The sequence below is a fragment of the Colletotrichum graminicola genome (assembly GCF_000149035.1).
Source record: "Colletotrichum graminicola M1.001 genomic scaffold supercont1.100, whole genome shotgun sequence".
Classification (NCBI taxonomy): domain Eukaryota; kingdom Fungi; phylum Ascomycota; class Sordariomycetes; order Glomerellales; family Glomerellaceae; genus Colletotrichum; species Colletotrichum graminicola.
The window spans coordinates 8,316-28,572 of record NW_007361104.1 but is presented as its reverse complement, the minus strand read 5'-3'; the positions used below and the strand labels follow the sequence as shown (position 1 = coordinate 28,572).

The 20,257-nt window shown below is 54.6% G+C and overlaps 6 protein-coding genes and 2 non-coding genes across 8 annotated transcripts; 4 read left to right on the top strand and 4 right to left on the bottom strand.

Moving 5' to 3' along the window:
- Positions 1-1,628: 1,628 nt before the first annotated feature.
- GLRG_11649 (uncharacterized protein) lies at positions 1,629-5,778 on the top strand (the record flags this gene model as incomplete). The annotated part of the gene is made up of 4 exons (XM_008102333.1): positions 1,629-2,622; positions 2,694-2,765; positions 2,821-3,039; positions 3,095-5,778. The coding sequence occupies 4 exons, from the start codon at positions 1,629-1,631 to the stop codon at positions 5,776-5,778; spliced, it is 3,969 nt and encodes a 1,322-aa protein (XP_008100524.1).
- Positions 5,779-7,546: 1,768 nt separating this feature from the next.
- GLRG_11648 (uncharacterized protein) lies at positions 7,547-10,192 on the top strand (the record flags this gene model as incomplete). Its single annotated transcript, XM_008102332.1, has 1 exon — positions 7,547-10,192. One exon carries the CDS (start codon positions 7,547-7,549, stop codon positions 10,190-10,192), a length of 2,646 nt encoding a protein of 881 aa, XP_008100523.1.
- A 719-nt stretch (positions 10,193-10,911) lies between these two features.
- Positions 10,912-11,020, top strand: GLRG_13291. The gene has a single exon. It is a non-coding gene; the product is annotated as a tRNA-Phe (tRNA).
- Positions 11,021-12,108: 1,088 nt separating this feature from the next.
- On the top strand, positions 12,109-12,918 carry GLRG_11647 (short chain dehydrogenase; the record flags this gene model as incomplete). Its single annotated transcript, XM_008102331.1, has 1 exon — positions 12,109-12,918. The coding sequence occupies one exon, from the start codon at positions 12,109-12,111 to the stop codon at positions 12,916-12,918; it is 810 nt and encodes a 269-aa protein (XP_008100522.1).
- Positions 12,919-13,304: 386 nt separating this feature from the next.
- GLRG_11646 (uncharacterized protein) lies at positions 13,305-13,724 on the bottom strand (the record flags this gene model as incomplete). The annotated part of the gene is made up of 1 exon (XM_008102330.1): positions 13,305-13,724. One exon carries the CDS (start codon positions 13,722-13,724, stop codon positions 13,305-13,307), a length of 420 nt encoding a protein of 139 aa, XP_008100521.1.
- A 597-nt stretch (positions 13,725-14,321) lies between these two features.
- GLRG_11645 (uncharacterized protein) lies at positions 14,322-15,020 on the bottom strand (the record flags this gene model as incomplete). The annotated part of the gene is made up of 2 exons (XM_008102329.1): positions 14,322-14,860; positions 14,960-15,020. The coding sequence occupies 2 exons, from the start codon at positions 15,018-15,020 to the stop codon at positions 14,322-14,324; spliced, it is 600 nt and encodes a 199-aa protein (XP_008100520.1).
- Positions 15,021-16,395: 1,375 nt separating this feature from the next.
- On the bottom strand, positions 16,396-16,485 carry GLRG_13290. The gene has a single exon. It is a non-coding gene; the product is annotated as a tRNA-Phe (tRNA).
- Positions 16,486-17,321: 836 nt separating this feature from the next.
- GLRG_11644 (uncharacterized protein) lies at positions 17,322-19,167 on the bottom strand (the record flags this gene model as incomplete). Its single annotated transcript, XM_008102328.1, has 2 exons — positions 17,322-19,074; positions 19,124-19,167. The coding sequence occupies 2 exons, from the start codon at positions 19,165-19,167 to the stop codon at positions 17,322-17,324; spliced, it is 1,797 nt and encodes a 598-aa protein (XP_008100519.1).
- Positions 19,168-20,257: the final 1,090 nt, after the last annotated feature.

Below are 20,257 nucleotides of genomic sequence, written 5' to 3'. Positions count from 1 at the left end.
TTCAAATCACTTTACTTGTTACTCTATTTTTATTCTTTAGATTGTCCATCACATCGGTCAAACACTCTACTTTCTAACTGACCCTGCAGTGCCTGTCGCTGTCGCTGCTGCTACCACGGCATTTCCCTCCCGTCTGCCGAACCCCTCACTTTATTTCCCTCAAGGAAAGGCGCTACTACCCTCTGTCCTTACGGTGCTAGTCTCTAATTTCTTACAGTGCGTACCTCGTAGTGTACCTAGCGATCTGGGCGGCGAACGTGTACCCGGCACACACACACACACACACACACACACACACACACACACACACACACACACACCACACACATGCCCAGCACAACTGGCCAGCAATCCATACCACCTACCTTCCTTTCTTTACGTCCGGCTTTACCTCCGCTGACCTGACCTCGCCTCGCCTTGATTTGCTTCCCCGACTTCGCCCTCTTAGCTCGCTCCTTGGGCACCTACTTAGGTACTTTACCACTTACTTCGCCTTTGCCCCTGCTCGCTATTATCCATCCCCCCCAAAATACCCAAAATACCCAAAATACCTATTACCTACCTCGCTCCCCAGTGCCGCACTCTTTTCGCGTAAAGGGGTACATACACCACGACCGTACTCAGATACCTCCTTCATCCACACACCCTTGCCTTCCTTGGACTCAGGTACCTTCCTTCCTTGCGACCCAAACGAAACGCTGCCCTTTACACTTCACTTTCACTCTCTCACTTCTGGAACATCATTTTGTTTTCTCACTTTTTTCTGAATAATCACCTGCTAGACCTCTTGTCGGCCTTGTTTCGTTTCTACTTTGCTTTTGACCAGTAAGTGGCAGAATAACACAAGAGTGCAGAGTCCGGCATCACAATTCCTCACAGATAAATCCGTGGCGGCAACTACGTGTGGTGCACCTTACCTACCTACCATCTACCCTGCCCCTTAGACCCTTTCCACATTCTCTGTGTGTCTGCCCCCCATCGTTATTTCACGGTCCACAGCCCGAGGACACCCCCCAGCCCACTCCTGTCGCTTTTGGGTCAATGTTCCCAATCTGAACTCCACACCCATTCTTTCGCCTCCTGCCGTGGACGACACTCTCTCCCTCTTCCCCAGAGCACAACGACGCAGACTGCAAAGAGGAAGGAGAGTGCTCTCTGCCACAACAACTCGCTGCACCCAACCACACCAGACCGTGTCTGGACCTAGATGATTATTTCAGTCCATTCGCACGTCTCTAGTAGCACTTTACTTGTGCCAGCAACGGCTCAACAACTGCCCAACTTTCCCGACTCCCTCTTCCACCCAAACCTCCCCTCGTCCGCACGCGCATCCGCCGACACAGAAACAGACTCGGAGCCAGAGAGAGAAAGAGAAAGAGATTCAACCTCCTCGAACAGTGGCCACCTCTCCCAATCGTGTTCTAGCAATCGACTCGTTTTATTTTTTTTATATTCCCTCGATACCCTCGCATTCCCTCGTCGTTGCCAGCTCTGCTCCACCTGCGAAGACCCGGTTGGCTGCTCCTAGATCTCGCTCTCGATCTCTCTCCGCCGCCGCTGACGCCCTGCGCCCGCATCTGCCTCCTCCCGTCCACCCTCCTTACGGAAGTTGAGCCAGGTCTCACTCCATGGAAAGTCGGGCCACTACAACAGAATCGAAGCATACCTATCCAACGTCTCCTTGGATCCAAACCCCCACGATAGTATCGGCGACTTCGGCTTCCTACTTCCCCGACGCCTCCCGCGCCCCGGCCCAGTTAGACTTCTGGCCCCTTCTCTTTCCCCAACAAGCCTCCGTATACCAGGCGCAGTTGCTACACTACACCAATCTCGTCTCTCCCGGACGAGGAGGCGGCTTGCAACAACCCCAAGCGCTTCCTCAGACGACGGTGGCCACCCCTCAGATCCAGGCGGCCCCTCGGTCCCGATCCTCCTCCAAGGTGTCGAACAAGGACAACCCCGCGACTAAGGGCACCCAAGGAGGCCATGGGCATAGAGCCGTGCAGAACAAAGAGAAAGGCGATCGCGCTGTCATAACAGGCAAGGACGCTCCGCCCAAGATGCAGCAGCAGTCATCCCGACAACCGGAGCTTTCTCATCCCCTCCCCGCCCGTCCTGCAGCCCGGGCCGGTAATGGACAGTCTCACTCCAACTCGATGCCCTCTACTCCTCAGCAGCATGCTAGAAACTTCTCATTCGAGTCCCGAGAGCCATCGCCTACGGCAACGAACAACCATTCCCCTCGCTCTGCCTACTCGGAGACAAACAGCAACCTCCCCTCCTTACGACCTCTGCCTCCGCGACTCATGGGCGGTTGCCAGTATGAGACGTCCCAAATGAACTCGAAAAGGAGAATGCCTTATAGCATAGGGAGCGACAAGCTGGAGCGGACGACTCTGGACAAGGTCAAGAGCAAGCTGTCAGAAGATGAGGAGCGGAAGTTGACCACAGATATGCGCAAATTGTACGACCGGTTAACACCGACCGCGAAAGTCGAGGAGAACCGTCAAAAGCTCGTCGTTAAGTTGGAGAGGATATTCAACGAGGAATGGCCTGGAAATGACATCCGCGTGAATCTATTCGGTTCATCTGGCAACTTGCTGTGTTCGGACGACTCGGACGGTTCGTGGCCATCTCACTCTTTTCTTTTCGTTTTCGCCTTCCAGTGTGCTGAACGCTAACGCTCCAAACAGTCGACATCTGTATCACGACGCCGTGGAAGGAATTGGAGGGGGTTTGCATAATTGCAGATCTGCTGGCGCGAAGTATGTCGTATGCTCCTGGTTTCTCAACATTCGCTAATCAACGAAACCTGAACAGAGGGCATGAAGAAGGTCGTCTGTATTTCCGCCGCGAAAGTGCCCATTGTCAAGATTTGGGACCCCGAACTCGGCCTCGCCTGCGACATGAATGTGAACAACACCCTGGCGTTGGAGAACACAAGGATGGTCCGAACATACGTAGAAATCGATCCGCGTGTGCGGCCGTTGGCCATGATCGTCAAGTACTGGACGCGGCAGAGGATCGTCAACGACGCTGGTATGGCTTCCCGCGTGCTGGCTTCTGGTGTGTCAATGTTTGCTAACCGAACCAGCCTTTGGCGGTACCCTCAGTTCGTACACGTGGATCTGCCTGATTATCGGATTCCTGCAGCTTCGTGACCCCCCGGTTCTCCCTTCACTTCACCAGCGACAGCATCAGCGGTTACCTAAGAGAGGCGGACAAGAAAGTGCATTTGCGGACGATTTGGACAAGTTACGTGGGTTCGGCGACAAGAATAAGGCCTCGCTTGGGGAGCTCCTTTTCCAGTTCTTTCGCTTTTACGCGCACGAGTTCGATTACGACAATAACGCCATTTCGATCCGTCTCGGACGAAAAGTGACGAAGCAGGAGAAGGGCTGGCACATCGGCATTAATAACCATTTATGTGTGGAGGAGCCATTCAATACCATCCGCAACCTGGGCAATACTGCAGACGAATATTCTTTCCGCGGACTTCACCTGGAGTTGCGGCGAGCTTTCGACCTCATCTCGGAAGGGAAGCTGGATGAGTGCTGCGAGAAGTATGTCTACCCCAAGGAGGAAACACCGACATTCCAACGGCCGCCAACACAAGCTCGACCCGTCATGATTCGCAGTTCTTCTCAGCAAAATTCCGGAAGAGGCGGGCGTGGGAACTACCGAGGACGGCACACCAACAACTTCCACCGGAATACGAACTCGAACCGAAGAGCCTCTTCAAGCGTAGCCTATGATACTAACACCATGTACATGCCTTCGGTGGCAATGACTCCTCAGGAGCTTGCGTGGTACGCGCAGCAGGCTCAGTCACATCAACAATACCCCGCGCTTGTAGGTGCAGCCATGGCCGCCCAGTTACAGCAAGAGAATAACATCCGGTTCCAGCTCTACACCCAATCCCAGGTTTACCAGCAGGTCCAGGCTCAGATGGCTGCCCAAATACATGCTGCCCAGAGGATGCAAGGCTCGTCCTCGACATCGCAGCAAGGCTCAGAACGCCCTAGGACCAACTCGTTCGACAACCCTCCACTCAGTGCTCCCATCGCCGGGCCTCAGGATTGGTACAGCATGTACGGCGTTCCGATGGCTGCCGCCTACTATGGCCAGTCCGGGCTTGCCTATGCTTCCTCGCCGGCTACTGCTGCAACGGCCGCCACTCCAGAGTATCGCAGAGGGCTCCAGAGATCTTCGGCGACAACAGAGTCTGGCGCTTCGACCTCTGGAAGTTCGTTGAGGTCGCAATCGCAACCTGCTTCACGTTCCGCTCCTGCAACACAGCAGGGTCAAGGCTATCCCGGGACCAGCACCCCGGCGAATGGCAGCGCGAATCCTGCACGACAGGTGAATGGAGTTCCGATCCCAAACTTCATTCCTGGTGATGCTGTTTACGACGAGGCCCCCCAGCACCCTGCGAGCAAGTCGCCAGCCTCGGACGAAGGAGCTTACTTGGGATACTACGTTTCAGACACATCTAGTCCGGCGCGCTCGCAAGGTCCTCCCAATGCTATTGCCTTTAGCGACACGACACAGCCAGCCCAGGGACGTCGAAGACTGTCAACCGAAGTCCCGCAGACTATTTTGGATCGCAGAATGCGAAGAACATCGCGATCGCCCTCTCCTCTAGGCCATGCTCGAGCCTTTTCCACGAGCGGCACCGCAGCCGCACCGGGTCAAGCAACAACTGCGGTCAATCCCAACGGACCTCGGACGGCCTCACGACCTTTGGTAGTCAATGGCACCGGGTCATCCTTGCGGACAAGTTCCACGCCGTTACAACGTCAGGATCCAACAGGACTTGCTGCTGATTCCAACACTGATGAGTCAAGGCGGCCATCCCAGGAGCAGTCACTACAGGTTCAAGGGCTTGGTATCAGTGGCTTTACTGTTGAACAGGGCGATGTCCAGTCTTCCACCAGGCCTGAACCAGCTCAGACTCCAGTCTCCGAGCGGACTCCGCTGATTGTTAACGGTACCACTACCCCGACCGCCACCAACGCAGCAGCGGCAGCAGCATTGACCTCTCCTTCTTCTGCGCCTCGGCCTGTCGATGATCCCTCTTTCCGTGACAGAATCGCGCTCATGTCAATGAACCAGTATGGGTGGGCCTCGCAAACGCAGGTGCAACCGGAAGTTGTCAATGGCACTCAGACATCTCTGCGCCAGAGAGCCATGGCAAGGCAGCAAAGCGGTGTGATAGCGCCACTCGACCTCGCCACCCGGGACAACAGGATGAACGGTCACCAGTTGAGCATCGACGCTCAGCACCTTTCTCCAATCAACGAGACCCGATCTCCTTCGCCGACCGTCATAAGAAAGGGTGATTATCCGCCGAGAGCCGATCAGTCATCGTCCGTTGCGCAGAACGCCACACCCAAGGTCCAGACCGATCCACCTGCTCCTGGGCATAAAGGGAACGAAACCAAGGTATCAACTGTGAACCAGCCCAAGCAAGCTCATACATCGGCGCAGTCACCAAAACGGTTGTCAGCAGCCACACAGCGCTCAGCTCAAGCAGCAACGCAACCTCAGTCGCATTCGCAGACGTCTGGTCAGGCCCCGGCTCAATCACCCAGGGTCAATGGCATTCGAGAGAACGGCCACACCCGGGGCGTCAAGAGCGAAAGCCATGGCGCCGATGGTACGTGGCAAAAAGCAACCAAAAGTCGCAAGAAGGGCGCGGACGTCAAGAACCTGGGCAGTGGGCTCGCTTCGGGAGAGCAGCCGCCCAAGCACGAGGCGGACCGAAAGGGCGGCTGATGCCTTGAGAACTGACAAACTCGTCTGCACACCGCCGTGGTTCCCTTGACACGACAGAAAGCTAGCATTGTTTTCTTTGGATACGGCTCAGTGTGATGAAGAACTGCATGGGCACAAGTTGCTGGCATTCCGTCGTCGGCTTTGGTCACGGACAAAATGTTGGACACTCGTATTCTGGATCGAACATAAACTGCGGGGCAGGTGAAGGAGTCAGGCATTGCCATGCGTACCTGGCAGGTTTATGCCCATGGACAGCTGCGAGAAGAGATGCACAAAACAATGGAGGCGATGGATCGGATGCGAGGTTGGACTGGGTGCTATGACAAGCACCTTCCGCAGTTTCGATTATCAACAAGCCCGCTTTGCTCGACGATGGCCCGGTTCAACCAATTTTGAATGAAAAACGAAGCCAGCGAAAGTGTGCGAGACTCATCGTGCACCGGAATGTCGACGAATTGCAAAACAGGAAGGGGAGTCGGGCTTCAGGCGACGTGAAGCGTTAACTCGAGCATCCAAAACAGAGAGGCCGTTGTCTTGCCTCAGTCGTCTTTTTCACCGATCAAGAACGCATGTGTGAGAGGGGGGGAAGGGTCTGTTGCGTTACTTCGGGCGGCAAGGTCTATTATTTGTCTCATTGCATCTGCGGCAACGGTTTTCGGAATGGGTTACGGTTCGGGCATGTGTCAGCAAGTTTCTTTTGGTCAACAGAATCATACCATGGGGGTAAAAAAAGGATACACGGAGAGGATGGGAGGAAGAGAGAGCGTGTGGATGGTCATGGTCTAAAGCTGTATGTAGAACGGCTGCGATTGTCATGACATACCCCGGCCGGCGGGGAAAGGCTGGACATGTGTCTTTGGAGAGAGGCAACAGAAGAAGCCATCAAGGCCGCATTATAGGAGCGGAAAAAGACGTCAATGACTAGTGTCAGTGTAAGAAAATAGACGGGAAGCGTTAAAATAAATGATTTTAAAAGCCAACGAGTGTCCTGTCTGTCTATACCTTGTAGGACCTGGCAGAGTCGAGGCCATGGTTGAAGATGCTTCCTGCCGGCCTGGTGGGGGGAGGTATATAATGAATGCCAAGGGTTCCATGCATACCAAACAAGATTATGTCATCATCACGGTTCTCCGACCCCGCAATCAGCCTTACTCCAGGGGTCAGCCTCCAATGAAACACAAGAAGTCCCTGCTTGGCAAAATGCAATATCCACCTGGGCCCCAGTCGTTCTCGTGCTTCTCTTTCTCCGCCGGGATGCAGCACTTCCAGGCAGAAGCGATCCATCGCCTGCGACCATGTGATAGGTATTTGTGTTATCTCTCGACATCCATACTGCTCCCCAAAGGCTACTACTATTCCCAGTATTGGCAGAGTGACGAACCGTTCAACCAGTGCTAGCTTTTCCCTACTCATGCTGTCCCCCCCCCCGCTCGATGATTGATGGAGATGGTCGGCCCTGGTAGGTACTCGACTGCTGAGTTCGGACGCTGCCCCTGCTTCATACTTGGCTCTCAGCTAAACCAGTATGACGGGACGCCAACGCAGCCGCAGTGATGTTGCCTCAACGTCGCCCAAGATCAGACGGTTCAGCAATGCTCTGCGTAAGATCTCGACCATTGGTTCCACTAAAGATGACACGCTTTTGGTAAGAGCTCCGTTCACCGTATTTCCAATTACTCTCATCCCGCTCCTTCTTCCTCTTCACCTCTTATTCTCAAGCATGCCTGCTGCGATGGCGCCGGCGACGGGCCGCCCGATCTAGCCAGTCATGCTTACGATCCGAGAACAGAAGCCTGGCGACGATTTTGGGTTCGCAGAGTCGTCCGATCGGGCCTCGTCTCGCAAGTCTAGCTCCGTATTCGCCTTCAACGACTCGGAGATCAACCTTCGGCAAATCCAACAGTCAACACAACGGGTCCGCTCAACACTTTCTAACAAGGATGCCGATGCTGCTTTCAAGGAGTATACCAAGGTCAAAGATCACGCGACGTTATGTCGTTCATTACTGCGCATTTCAACATACACACCGCTAGACAACGGGCAGACGAACACGCTTAGCACAGACGGCAGAGGGATATCGCGGGGATCCTCCCTCGACGTACCCTACAGTCCAGCGACCATGGACACTCAATCTTCCTCCAGTGGGAAGAGCCTTTCAGAAGTAACAACAGGGCAAAGCTGCGGGCAACATTCCGGTCCAACTCGTGATAACTGTCTATTGGCCGTCCGTGACTGGAAAAAGTGTATCGAATCATTGCTACAAGCCCTCGAGCTCACCCTCTCTGAAACGTACACGAGCTACGAACCAGATGCCACGCCGAGCATGGTGAAGTCCCTGTTCCAGGACAGAGACTTCCGTGCGGCTGCTATCCAACAGATGAGAAAGACCAGCATCGACAAGACTTTCTCAGCAAGCCCTGATTTCTTCCCGCGATACATAATACGGCTCAGGAACTACGATCGTGTCAAGCAAGACCTCGTTGCCATCACTCGCATCCTGCAGCTAGGGGAGTCGGGCGTCTCTGACGAAAGGGCTGTGAAAGAGCACAATGTGTCGCCCCGAGGCAATGCCATTCTCGAGTTTGCGAATCTTGGAGCCGAGTCCATGCCAGTTCTACGATTCCGCGTGTCTTCATTCCTACTCTCAGAAACCTCTCCTATATTTGAGAGAATTTTTACCGAGCATGCCCAAGTGGAGATTCATGACGACGAAGACATGACTGATCAGCTGGCACACCCTCCAACGCCGTACATCTGCGACGACGGGACCGAGGCGAGATTGTATCGCATGCCGCAGCTCGAGCACGACTCGGAACAGGCTCTCACCATTCTCCTCCACGCGGCACATATGCACAACGACAAGGTTCCGCGGGAAATATCTTTCGAGCAATTCGTTGCCATCGCCGAGGTTTGTCTACGATATCGGTGCACCTCGCCCTTAGAGCTGGTTGTCGAGCACCGATGGTTGCCTCAATGGATCCACAAAGGTAGTGAAGACATGCCTGGAGGAATGCTCCTCATCAGCTACACCTTTGGGCTTCGGCAATTGTTCATGCGCATGTCGAAGACTGCCATTCTCAATCTTGTCGACGAGGAAGAACTGCAGAGCTTGCCGTGGCCGCAGAAGATCAAGGACAAGATTTGGAATTTGAGAGTAGCGAAAATGGCTCAAGTGCATGCGTGTTGTGTGAATACAATACAGGAATATCTACGACACCCGCCGTCCAAAGCCGTTGAACAAGGCGACGCACCAAACCTGTCGAATGGACTCAGCATACCGCAGGTTAGGACCCGCTCTCCTAGCCCGGGCTCGTCTGCGCATATATCAACTCCCATCGATCCGCTGGTGTTCAGTCGCAGTCCCAGGTGTCCTAAAGGAAGCCATTGGTGCGATGCAACGAACCTCGGCTGGCTCATGCTCGCCTACGGGGAGTTGCAGCTTCTGTCTACAATCATCAAGCCATTTGTGCTCGGTACTCTGGATAATCCCCAACAGACGCCTCGCAGGAGTCTAGCTCAGCTCGTTGACCTGCTCCGGACGATCGCCAGTCCTCCACAGGTACTGCATAAAGGCGGGGTTTGCGATCCGACACCGCAGTTCCGCGCGGCAATCAACGACATCTATAATAGCGTCTCGGGTCTGACATTGCACGACATCAGCAGACGCGCTCATGGTTGGGCTCTGTCTCGGCACCGGTCAAAGCAGCCGCAGGCCGTTCTGCAAGGACGACCCAAACACCCCGGCAAGGTACAGGACGCGAAAGACTGTTTGACAGACGAATTACGATTGAAAATACTACGCAGTATCGACAGCGTAGACGACCTATGCGCCGCAGCGATGGTTAACCGAGGCTTTTATCAGACGTTCCAGGAGAACGAACTTCTTCTCATGCGAAGGTTTATAAAAGCTCATCGACGGATGACTTTGGCGAAACTGACTTCTCTCGCTGGGGTTTCTCTGAGTGAAGATAAAGTGCCAAAGAAGAAGGCGGATGCGCTCAAGGCGGAAGCTGAAGCCATACGAGATGCCGAGGAGAGTTTTAACATTCCCGAGGAGGATGAAGATGTCGAATGCTCGGAGACGCCAGCGGTACAAGGCACCTCGTTATTAGAAGCGTCCTTGTTGGTACGCTCTTACGAAGGCGCGCCCGGTTCTGACACTCCATCGCCACCAGTTTTGAGCGACGAAGAAGCGCAGCGGATCCTCTGGCCGGCATCATCTATTTCGCCACGAGACCGGTCTCCACATAACTCAGTGACCAAGATCACGGCGAAGTCAGGTATCATGCGAGAAAAGTTCCGTACCAGCGACCCGGCCTTTGTGGAGGAGAAGATGTTGTTGGGTAAAGAGGATAAGCAATTGAGGGAGGAGAGGGACAGGAGGGTTGGACTTGTGCGGGAGGATGATGAATGAAGCACGAAGGGAGCTTGGCGGTAGGAATTATTGGTGCTCTTGGATTTCACGGCATTGAGCGAGGCGTTCCGGGGAGGGGGGGCGTTGAGATGTTGCGTGTTCATGGCTCTTTCTAGATAGACTTGGAAGAAGTGGGTTCGGAGGTGGTCTGCGTCAACAAACCTGGTTCGGCGAACATTTTGGTATGTATCATTGGAAACGCGGCCGACTGTATGTGTGTATTTGGCAACCACGGATGGCTCTTTTCGTTGTGTTCGGATCATAATAAGGGACATGCATGGTGCGTGAATGGATTCCTAGTTCGTTGGCGTGGAGCTCCCCCGCTAGGCATCTTGGGCACTGTACTCCGTAGTTGGCCTTTTCTTCCGAAGATGGTGGTGGACATACAGTGCCGGCTCAAAAGTCCGGTTACGGCAATAAGAATAACCTAAGAAAGAGTCGAAGAGAGGACCTGTTAATAGCTCGAGGTCACTTGACAGTGCGCCACAAAGGCCTTATTATTATGTCTTAGCCACCTACGGATGGATACTGTAGCTTTTGATTGGCAGTCCTTATTTGTGTAGCCAGACTTTTGAGCCGGAACTGTAGCTCTCGGTTGTGGGGCCAGCCGGATTCCACCGTCACAGCCCAGGGTTGGTGCCCTCTCGGCGTCTACTCCACGATATGAGCCACCATTTCGCCGCATCCACACAAGCATTTCATGCCAAACGAAGATAGCGGCGGGCATAGCTCAGTTGGGAGAGCGTCAGACTGAAGTGGGATCCTTTAAACCCTAGAAACTTCATTCAATCTATCTGAAGGTCGTGTGTTCAATCCACACTGACCGCATCTTCCTTCACCTTTTGCATGTTTCTTGGTCTTGTCCGTCCAGGAACGATTCCTCTCAGCCTGGGTCACTCACTCACTCACTTCTTCTGTTCATGAAAGAAAATGTCTCTGACTGGGTTGGAAGAACGAAGTAAGCAAGCACCTATATTTTTTGAGCCGCAAACAAGTTGATGAAGAATGATGATTAACGACCTCTGAATCATCGAGGCTGGTGTCGTGTCCTATGCGCCAAGGCTTCATTGAACCAATTCTTTATTTACTCCATAGTGCAGCTATCCATACTATTATATAGTTTTTCATTATTGGTACCGTAGCCGCTACAGATGCCACCACGTCCAGAGTTAGAGGCTAGGTAGGTAGGTAGGTAGGTAGGGTGGGTTAATATTGTATTCAGGTTAGCGTTCGCGTGGGGTAAGTTCGCGTCAGGGGTATTTGCTAAATACAGTCTGCCAACCACGCAATTGACCAAACAATAATAGGTCAGTCGGTGCGTGACTCAATACCTATCTATCTATATAGGTAGGTATGTATATAATAAACAAGGACGAACAAACCCAGTGTAGCGGGGAAGCCAAGCGAACCCGAGCATATAGAATGGATGGGTATTCACATTGCTCTGCATGCCACCTAGACCATGTTTGCTTGCCAGTAGCTGCAGAATACATACTTGGATGGGACTTTCACCGGCTCTCCAGCGGCGAGACCTCCACGAGCACGTCAACGGCGGCGAAAAGCGCCCAATCGAAACTGCGCATTCCCTGCTGGATCCGCCCCGCAACCGCCCCTCCTGTCGAAGATGCAGACCTCTCTATATAAACTTGTTCGGAGGGGGGAGGGGCTCTCCTCTTGTCAGTGACTTTGATATCAATCAGTCCTCTCATAATTTGTCTTGCATGAAGTGAGTTTTACTCGGTCCCTTGTTGTTACCTTCACGAATTCGACACCATTTTGCCGATATCGCCAACACCACTCACTCTAAGCTCAAAACCACGTGGAAAACGTTGAAGGTCTCTCACTCATACCGCATCATCATCAACCAGATTGCCACCGAACGCGGACCTCGCGCAACAAACAGCTCCTCGCTCACAATGCCCACCACGCTTCCCGGCACAACGGTCATCGTGACCGGCTCCGGCGGCGGCCTCGGCAAATCCATTGCCGAGGCGTACCTCGCCACCGGCGCCAACGTTGTCATCGCCGACATCAACGAGGCCCGCGTTTCGGCCGTCGCCTCGGAGCACCGCGACACCTACGCCGGCCGCCTGCACACGGCCGTCGTCGACGTCACCTCGGAGTCCTCGGTCGAGGCCCTCGTCAAGGGCACCGTCGACCGCTTCGGCCGCCTCGACGTCGTCGTCAACAACGCCGGCGTCATGGACCGGTTCGACCCGGTTGGCGACTGCGACAAGGACACCTGGGACCGCGTGCTCGCCGTCAACCTCACAGGGCCCTTCCTCATGAGCAAGCACGCCGTCAACCAGTTCCTCGCGCAGGGCGGGGCGAGCGCCAGCGGCGGACCGGCCGGGCTCGTCATCAACATCGGCTCGAACGCAAGCTACCGCGGCTTGGCCTCGGGCGTGGCGTACACGGCGTCCAAGCACGGCGTCGTGGCCGTCACCAAGAACACGGCCGGCTTCTACGGCGACAAGGGCATCTACTCGGTCGCGCTGCTGCTGGGCGGCATGGACACGACAAACATCATGGACGCCTTCGCCGGCGGCATCAACCAGGCCGGCATGGCCAAGGTCACGGCTGGCATGCCCGAGTACAAGCGCGGCGAGACAGGGCTGGACCCGGCCGCCGTGGCCAAGTACTGCGTGTTCCTGACCGACAAGGACATTGCGTCGTCGTCCAATGGGAGCTGTATCGTGCTGAACAAGAATTGGCCGTTTGCTTAGTCTGGGCACGGGTCTGCTTGTGGCGTGGCAAGGTAAAGGGAAAGTGCTTGGATGGATCGGTAAGCGGTTATTCAAAACGATAGGGAAACGATACGTAATAAAAAGAAAAGTTCCAGTAGAAGAAGAACAGAGAGGAGATAGGATCCCATGACGAACATTACAACTGTTATACCAACAACGCATGCGCCGATCGCTTCCTGTTGTCCTCAAAACCGTTCTTTTCAGGGTATATATAGTAGTGGCCTCACTCTCGTGGTAGGCAAGCAGATGCGGCCATTCAATTCCCAGAGCCCTTGTTTCCGCAACGCCGGGGTTGCGAAACACTAAACTCATACTTTGTTTCTATTCGTTACGAAATATCAGGATTCTTCTTGAAGTCGGCGAGGTCAGGAACGGCTATAGGCTGGATGGTCAGGTGGGACAGGAACACCGCCCAGGATCGTCACCACCCACCCCGCGAGAACTCGGCCCACGTACCTGCCGACACCCGACAGCAGGCCTGGGGCCTCAGTCTCAGACCCTCCATCTGCATCGCTTTCCGTTGGCTCACCGTGCTGGCCTTGCCGCTGTTCCGGCAATCGAGTGTCTCGCCAAGGTGTGTCGACAGCACGTGTGAGACCGAAGTGGCAAGCGACGCAGCGCATGACCTTGTAGTCGAGGTGGACCAGCTTTGTGCCCTCAGGGCAGCAGGGCACGACGTGCCCGAAGGGGTTGAGGCGCTTCTCGCACCAGCCGGTCTTGTCTTTGGAGGACATGATGCGGCTGCAGTCGCAGCAGACGTGGCGGTGCCGGTAGACGTAGCACATGTTTTCAACCCGGGCTAGGGATCAGGGGATTCTGGTGGGTTAGTAAAGTGAAACAAACCAAGAAGAGTTAGTGAGCCTGGCGTAAGTGTATTTCGAGTTTGCTTGAGCTGGTCTGGCTTGGTGAAGAAGGGGAACTCGGCACTGCCATTAATTAAATAAGGGCTCTTTTCTTTTTTGCAAAAGAGGGCACTGTCTAAGAAGTGAATTTGTCAATCCGACATGGTGAATAGCTCCTTTGACTCGTCGTGTTGAATTGTCCAGGAATAGTGGCAGCATCGACAACGGCGACTACGACAACGGCTGGCATCGTACCTCACCAGCGCAACAAAGAGCAGGAGAGCAAGCCCAAACGCATAAATGCTCGACGTTGCTTCCGAGATTCATCCGAGGCCTCACAGTACAACCATCTTGACCACTCTGGGTGAATATACCGATGTTGGGTTCTGACGTTTTTGCTTCTATTTGGTAATGGTATATCTTCACTCGACTATGAAAAAATTGGACCAGTCGCGGGAGGCGTTGGGCTCCGTCTCAACCCGGTCCCGTCAGACCCGGCCCTTCAGCCGAAAACACACAACCACACGAGTTTCTCTCCAATTACTGACCGCACTGGCCCTCGACAACCGCAACGTTGCCGTTGACATCGCACTGGCCGTCTGCCTGGCAGGATCCGGCTCCGGTCCCGTCGGTGCAAGCCAGACCCTCGAATTCGGCTGCCGCGTTCGCGTCACCCCCTTGGCCTCCGTTGTTGCCATTATTGCCATTGTTGTTATTACCGTTGTTGCCGTTGTTGCCGTTGTTATTGCCGTTGTTTTCATTGTTGCCATTGTTGTTATTACCGTTGTTACCGTTGTTGTTGCCGTTGTTGCCGTTGTTTCCATTGTTGTTGTTCTGATCTCCCTGGTTCTGGTTTCCTTGGTTTCCCTGGTTGTTCTGGTTTCCCTGGTTTCCCTGGTTTCCTTGGTTACCCTGATTTCCCTGGTTCTGATTTCCTTGGTTCCCCTGGTTGTTCTGGTTTCCCTGGTTTCCTTGGTTTCCTTGGTTGCCTTGAGCGTTTTGGTTACCCTGGTTGTTTCCGCCGTCCTGTCCGCCGCCGCCGAAGGCGCCTACAGCTCCGCCGGCCTGAGGGGCTGGTGCTGTGAGGAAAGGAAAAAGTCAGTATTGAAGACTACTTAACTGCCAGCAGGTTGAGCCGGTGACGGCGTTTTGTCAGAAACGATACAGGGCGAACTAACCTGTCAAAGCATTGCCTGTGAGGAGGCCAATGGCAAGGAGTGTGATGGTTGTGTAGCGCATTTTGATGTATAGATGTTGTTGCCCTCCTGGTTGGAAAAGAGGGACTTTACGAAATTCGAATGAAGGATATATATATAGTGTACGACAATAGGAGCTTCAAGGAGCAGAAAAGTGCGCAGCACTCGAAAGAAGGGTCACAAACAAGAAAGAAACAGAATAGAGAGAGGCCGGAGATGGAGAAGTGATTGGAGATGGGCCAGAAAGCAGCCTGACTTCCTCGAGAACTCTGGCGTCCTTATACCCTCGTCTCCCGCTCTTGCTAACATAACATGCCCTTAGGTAATAGCCACTTGGAGGACAGAATCGCAATCTGCCATGCCCGAGTCGAAGTATCAGACGGCTGGGCGTTCGGCGTGCGACCTTGGCCCATATCACGACAGGCATTTTGCAACAATTACGGTTTAGACGATTTTCCATCATCTGGAGACTGCCAACGGGTCTTGGGCGAGTCACTCTACGGGATGATCCAGTCTGAATCAGATGATAGGTGAACAAACAACTGGATCCGATCCTTGGCAGTCGGGACTGGCGAGTCCTATGGTGCCGCCAGGCAGGATTCCCTACCCCGGGCGAGGCGCTTCTACACAATAAGCTTCAATTCATGGCGATTTCTCTGGGGCCGCGGATGGGGTCGCAGTTAGCTGGGTCAGTCAGGGGTGGGCAGCGTCAACGTGCGGCGGGAGACGTTTTGGGAACCCTACTCCCGCCTTCCGGCCTTTCGCGTAGACTTCTCGGCGGAGTCGTAAGATGGACGCGCAGCCCCGGGGAGAAGGAAACGGGGCGTTGAGTCACGGATGCGTAGATCTCCTGGCGTGTGTTCCGCTCCCCTGGGGGCCGTCCCCGCATTTCCGCTGCTGTTTCGGCCGGTGCTGTGACTGCCGAGCCGCCTTGTGCGTGAGCGATCTACGCACATGCAATGCGAGCGCTGCTATGGATGATGCTTTTCCCATACCGGATGGAGGCTTTGTAGATCGCTTCCTTTTTTCAATTTCTCTGACGAGCCAAGGTGTTGCAAAAGAGGAGTCGCGAGAACAGCAATGACGAGATTCACCATGTTCAGGTTTGATAACAGTCATGTGTGTGTGAGTTGCTGCCGCCTCAAGGGGTTGTAGTGGACATTGTATGACGATCTATTATTCCTTGACCAACAAGCTCGTTGTAAGTAATTGTTGATCGAGATGGTTAGAAAGCGAGTTCTCCAATTAGTGGGCAGGTGGTCGGTTGGTCGGTTATTCATGACCTGGATAGGATGATGAGGAACAGTGAAAAACAAATGAGAAAAAATGAGAAACAAATGAAGGAAAATAAAAAAACAAGTGAGAAAAAATGAAGAACACAACATGAAAAGAGTTGTGAGGAGACTCAAAAGTGAAGATGCGGTCAGTGTGGATTGAACACACGACCTTCAGATTAAGTGATTGAAGTTAACTTCAGTCTGACGCTCTCCCAACTGAGCTATGCCCGCAGCTATCTTCGGATGATGGAGAAGGCGAAAATGGGAGCTCATATAGTGAACAGTCAAGAGGGCACCAGCCCTGTGGTCTGGGGCTGTGAGACGGCTGTGGGGCTGGCGTCTCAGCCGGATTTCGCCGTCGGAGATGGGGATTGGTACTTGGAAGAACTCTGCCACGTGGACCTATTTTTAGAAAGTCTGAACTGCTTCTTGTAGATCCGGAGGAATCATGCAAAGAGCGTCAGTCTCCATTCCTTGTGCAACCTCAGCATCATTCTCCAGCGGGGGGCGCGTGCTACTTACGGGAGGTATTGTTCAAAGGCCTATGTCATCTTGGCTCCCGTCTCCTCGTCTCGTCAGGAAAACCGCGGTGAACCCCGAGAATCGCATCACAGTTTGTAGTTTTCATTCTGTTAGGAAAAGAAGAGCGTGTCGCATTCGTTGTGACTGTCGCCAGTGGCTTCCAACCAACAATGAGAAATACCCAAATCGACAGGCAAGGAAGCACCAGGGTCGCCCGCGCTTGCCTCACAATTGGAAAGAATGAAGAATGCCGTAGCCCTGCTATGTTGACCATAGAATGGTTGATTACATTATCATGGGATAACTATGAACCGGGCTCCAATGAATTATCCATCCTACCCCGCCGCCTATTCGCCATTCTCATTTTCCTACCCGAGATAAAAAACAACTCGAAACCCCAATGCAAACGTGGTATAGTATGTTCTCGCCCTGAAGATCCCCGATCCACGATCCCCGATCCCCGATCCTGCACGCCCCAATGTATCCTGCAAACGCACTCCACATCTCAGTTGATAGACAATCCTAATAATCCTCCGGGCCCGCACCTAGATGAATCCTACGCGGAACTCATCAGCAATTCCTGTTGGCGCCCTCAATCCAAAGTCCGGCCGTCGGGCATCGAGCGCTCCTTCGCGCCCAGGGCTCATTTGAACTTCCGACCCCTCACTTGGTGTATGCGGCCGGTGACCTGTTCCGAACGTCGGGCTTGCCAGAGGGCTCGGCAGCGGCCAGTTCGTATCCGTCAAAGGCTCCGGGGTCAAGCCCTCGGGAGTCGACGGCTGGGGCGTTTGCATACGAGGAGAGACCATATCAAAGCTGCCTTGCTGAATATCGCGGTCGTCCGAGGCCGGTGGCCGGGGCTGCGGGCTGGGCGCCTTGCGTTGGAGCTCAACAGGTGGAGGAGGCCGACGCCGGTTTGCAGGCGTGATACCGTAGCTGCGTTCGCCTTCACCTGGCGCCACCCTTCTCGACACGGGCGGAGGGCCGAGATATCCTTGGGGCAGGTAAAGGCGGTCGTTGCGAGTGCGGCCCTCATAGTCTCTCCTATCCCGGCCATCCGGGCCCGACCGTTCGCGGTAATCTAGGTTGAGACGATCACGGGCATCGGAGTCCACTCTCCCTGTCGGCTCAAATTTCGTTTTCTCCCGCAGATCCCAGCCCGTTGGTTGCCTGACAATGAACACATCACCAGGAGCCTGAGCGGTGATTCGCAATGGCCCTTCGTACGGGACCTGCTGTGGCCTCGGGGGCGGAGGTCCAGCATCCCGGGGCACCTGAGGCAGACTCTTCATTTCCGGAGGACGCGGCCGCCGAGCGCTTTTCGGTGGCGGACTCACTGGGACCGTAGGACTTTGCTCCTCTCTCATACCGAAACTGAGCGCCGTCGGGTCTTCGTCGATATCCATCGAAAGGCTTTGCCTTCGAGGCGTGATGATGGTAAGTGTGTCTCGTTTTGCTGCAACATTCTGGATGATGGGCCTGGGGTAGAAGTGCTGCTCTTCGTCACTGCAGCGTCCTGCCGACGCGGTCGGGGACGGAAGTGCGGCTGGTCTGGGCTGATGTACCTCATGGACGGTGCTTACGGACGTCTTCGGTTTGAAATCGGTCCTCAATCGCGGAAGGGAGCCGTTGACGGACAGAGGAGGAGAAGGATACGCCTTGGAGGGCGAGAGCGGAGCGGGTGCCAACTTGTCATCTTTGGATGTTTCTGACGGGTTCAAGTTGAACTCGAATTGGCCCAGCGGGCTGCGGGGTGCGTTGGCGACGGTCGGAGTGGGAAGCGGGGACAGGCTGGTCGTAGAGTGATAGCCACTCGGCGCGGCACTTGGAGCCGGGCTGAGGGTACCCTCACTTCTCGAACCAGCATTGTCACGAGCGAAGTGAACGTCGAGAGGATTGACCCAAACCTTTCGACTGATGGAGGTAGGGGTCCCTGCTCTGCTTCCTGGTCTGCTGCCACCGGTGATGATGGGTGGACTCGCAATGTTCTGCAGACTTGTGACCGAGCTGTTATTCCACCGCATGTTCAGGTTAGCCTCGGATCCGACAGGCCTGATACCCTTGCCGCCGCCTGGCGCACCAAGATCGACCAGCGAGGACGAGCCACCATTCATATATGGCGCTTTCGGCTGACGAAAGCTGGCGATGAAGCTCTTGCTAGACATGGCAGTGCCGGGACGGGACCCATCGACGGGGACGGGGCGATCAAGGTCCTTTCCAAAGAACTGGCCTTGGCCGAGGAGGTTCTGGTCAATCTTCTTCCATTGAGGCTTTTGCTCGGCGGCCTTCTCGGCTTTCCTATGGAGCGTTAGTTCTGCAGTCGAGGCCCCAGAGACGGTCCACGCACTTCTTCTTATCAGCACCGAGCTTCAATCCAAAAAACGACACCATGGTCGCGCCGAGACGGTATCAAGAGCTGCGTCGGTCAGCTTTCACGGTACCGCGAAGCGGAGTGTAGGGGTTGGTGAGGGGGGGCATACAGAACGAATGCAGGGCATAAAAATGTTGTGAGCTGTGCACAGAGAGAGTATGGGGCCCAATGCCGGGAAACGGACAATGGGGTCAAGAAGCGAACGATTTCGGGCTGGAGGAAATGAAGAACCAAACAAACGGGGGTTTGTTTTGCTTGAAGAATGAGCGTCCGGAGCAGGCAGCGGCTCCGAGGTCGAGCAGCCGGGAAGCGTGGAGTGCGACCGAAGAGGAGCAAACGTGGTTGCGGGAAGTGGAAGAGCGGTAGTGGTTATTGCCAACGGGCCATGTCGCGACTTTTCCTAGGCGACGGTGATTTGAGATGTGGAGGGTGCGCTGAGTGACGATCCTTATTCGCGGACCCCAAGACAGTCGACGTGTCACAGGTACAGGAGCGCACAGAGAAGGCACAGCAGCAGCAACGATGTCCCAAACAGGGTGGTCAGCAAATGATAAGCTGCGCAGGTCGGCAGACAGGGCGGAACTGTGGTGGAGCTGATACTGGGACGAGACAAGGTTGAGCAAAGATCGGACTTTGGGGGCAAAAAAAGCAACGAGTATTGAACCCGCTCTCTGCCGGCAAGGGGCGGGGCGGCTGTCTGTGATAAAGAGCGATGAGACGCGACTGATATTGATCCCTTTGAAGACAGATAGACCTGAAGAGGCGACGGCCAGCAAGGAGTTGAGAAAGCGAGAGACAGCAGAAGAAAGATCATCAACACCCAACATGGACGAGGGCGGCGGGCAGACAAAAGTCAATTGGAGGTTGGCCTGTGAGGGGGAGGTCGTTCGGGGTAGGCCGAACTATTGCGACGTCGTTCCTGCAGCCAAAGGGGAGTGGGCCACAAGCGAGTGCGGTGTGGAGATGAAGAACAGGCCCTGTCCCAGGCACGTTTTCCCCCTTGGGACTGGTGTTTGATGAGACGACAGCCCGGTGAGAGCAAGAGGCGCGCAACAGCACGACACCATAACACGTCTCGCCTGTGCCCCCATCGCCGGGACTTGGTGGTCG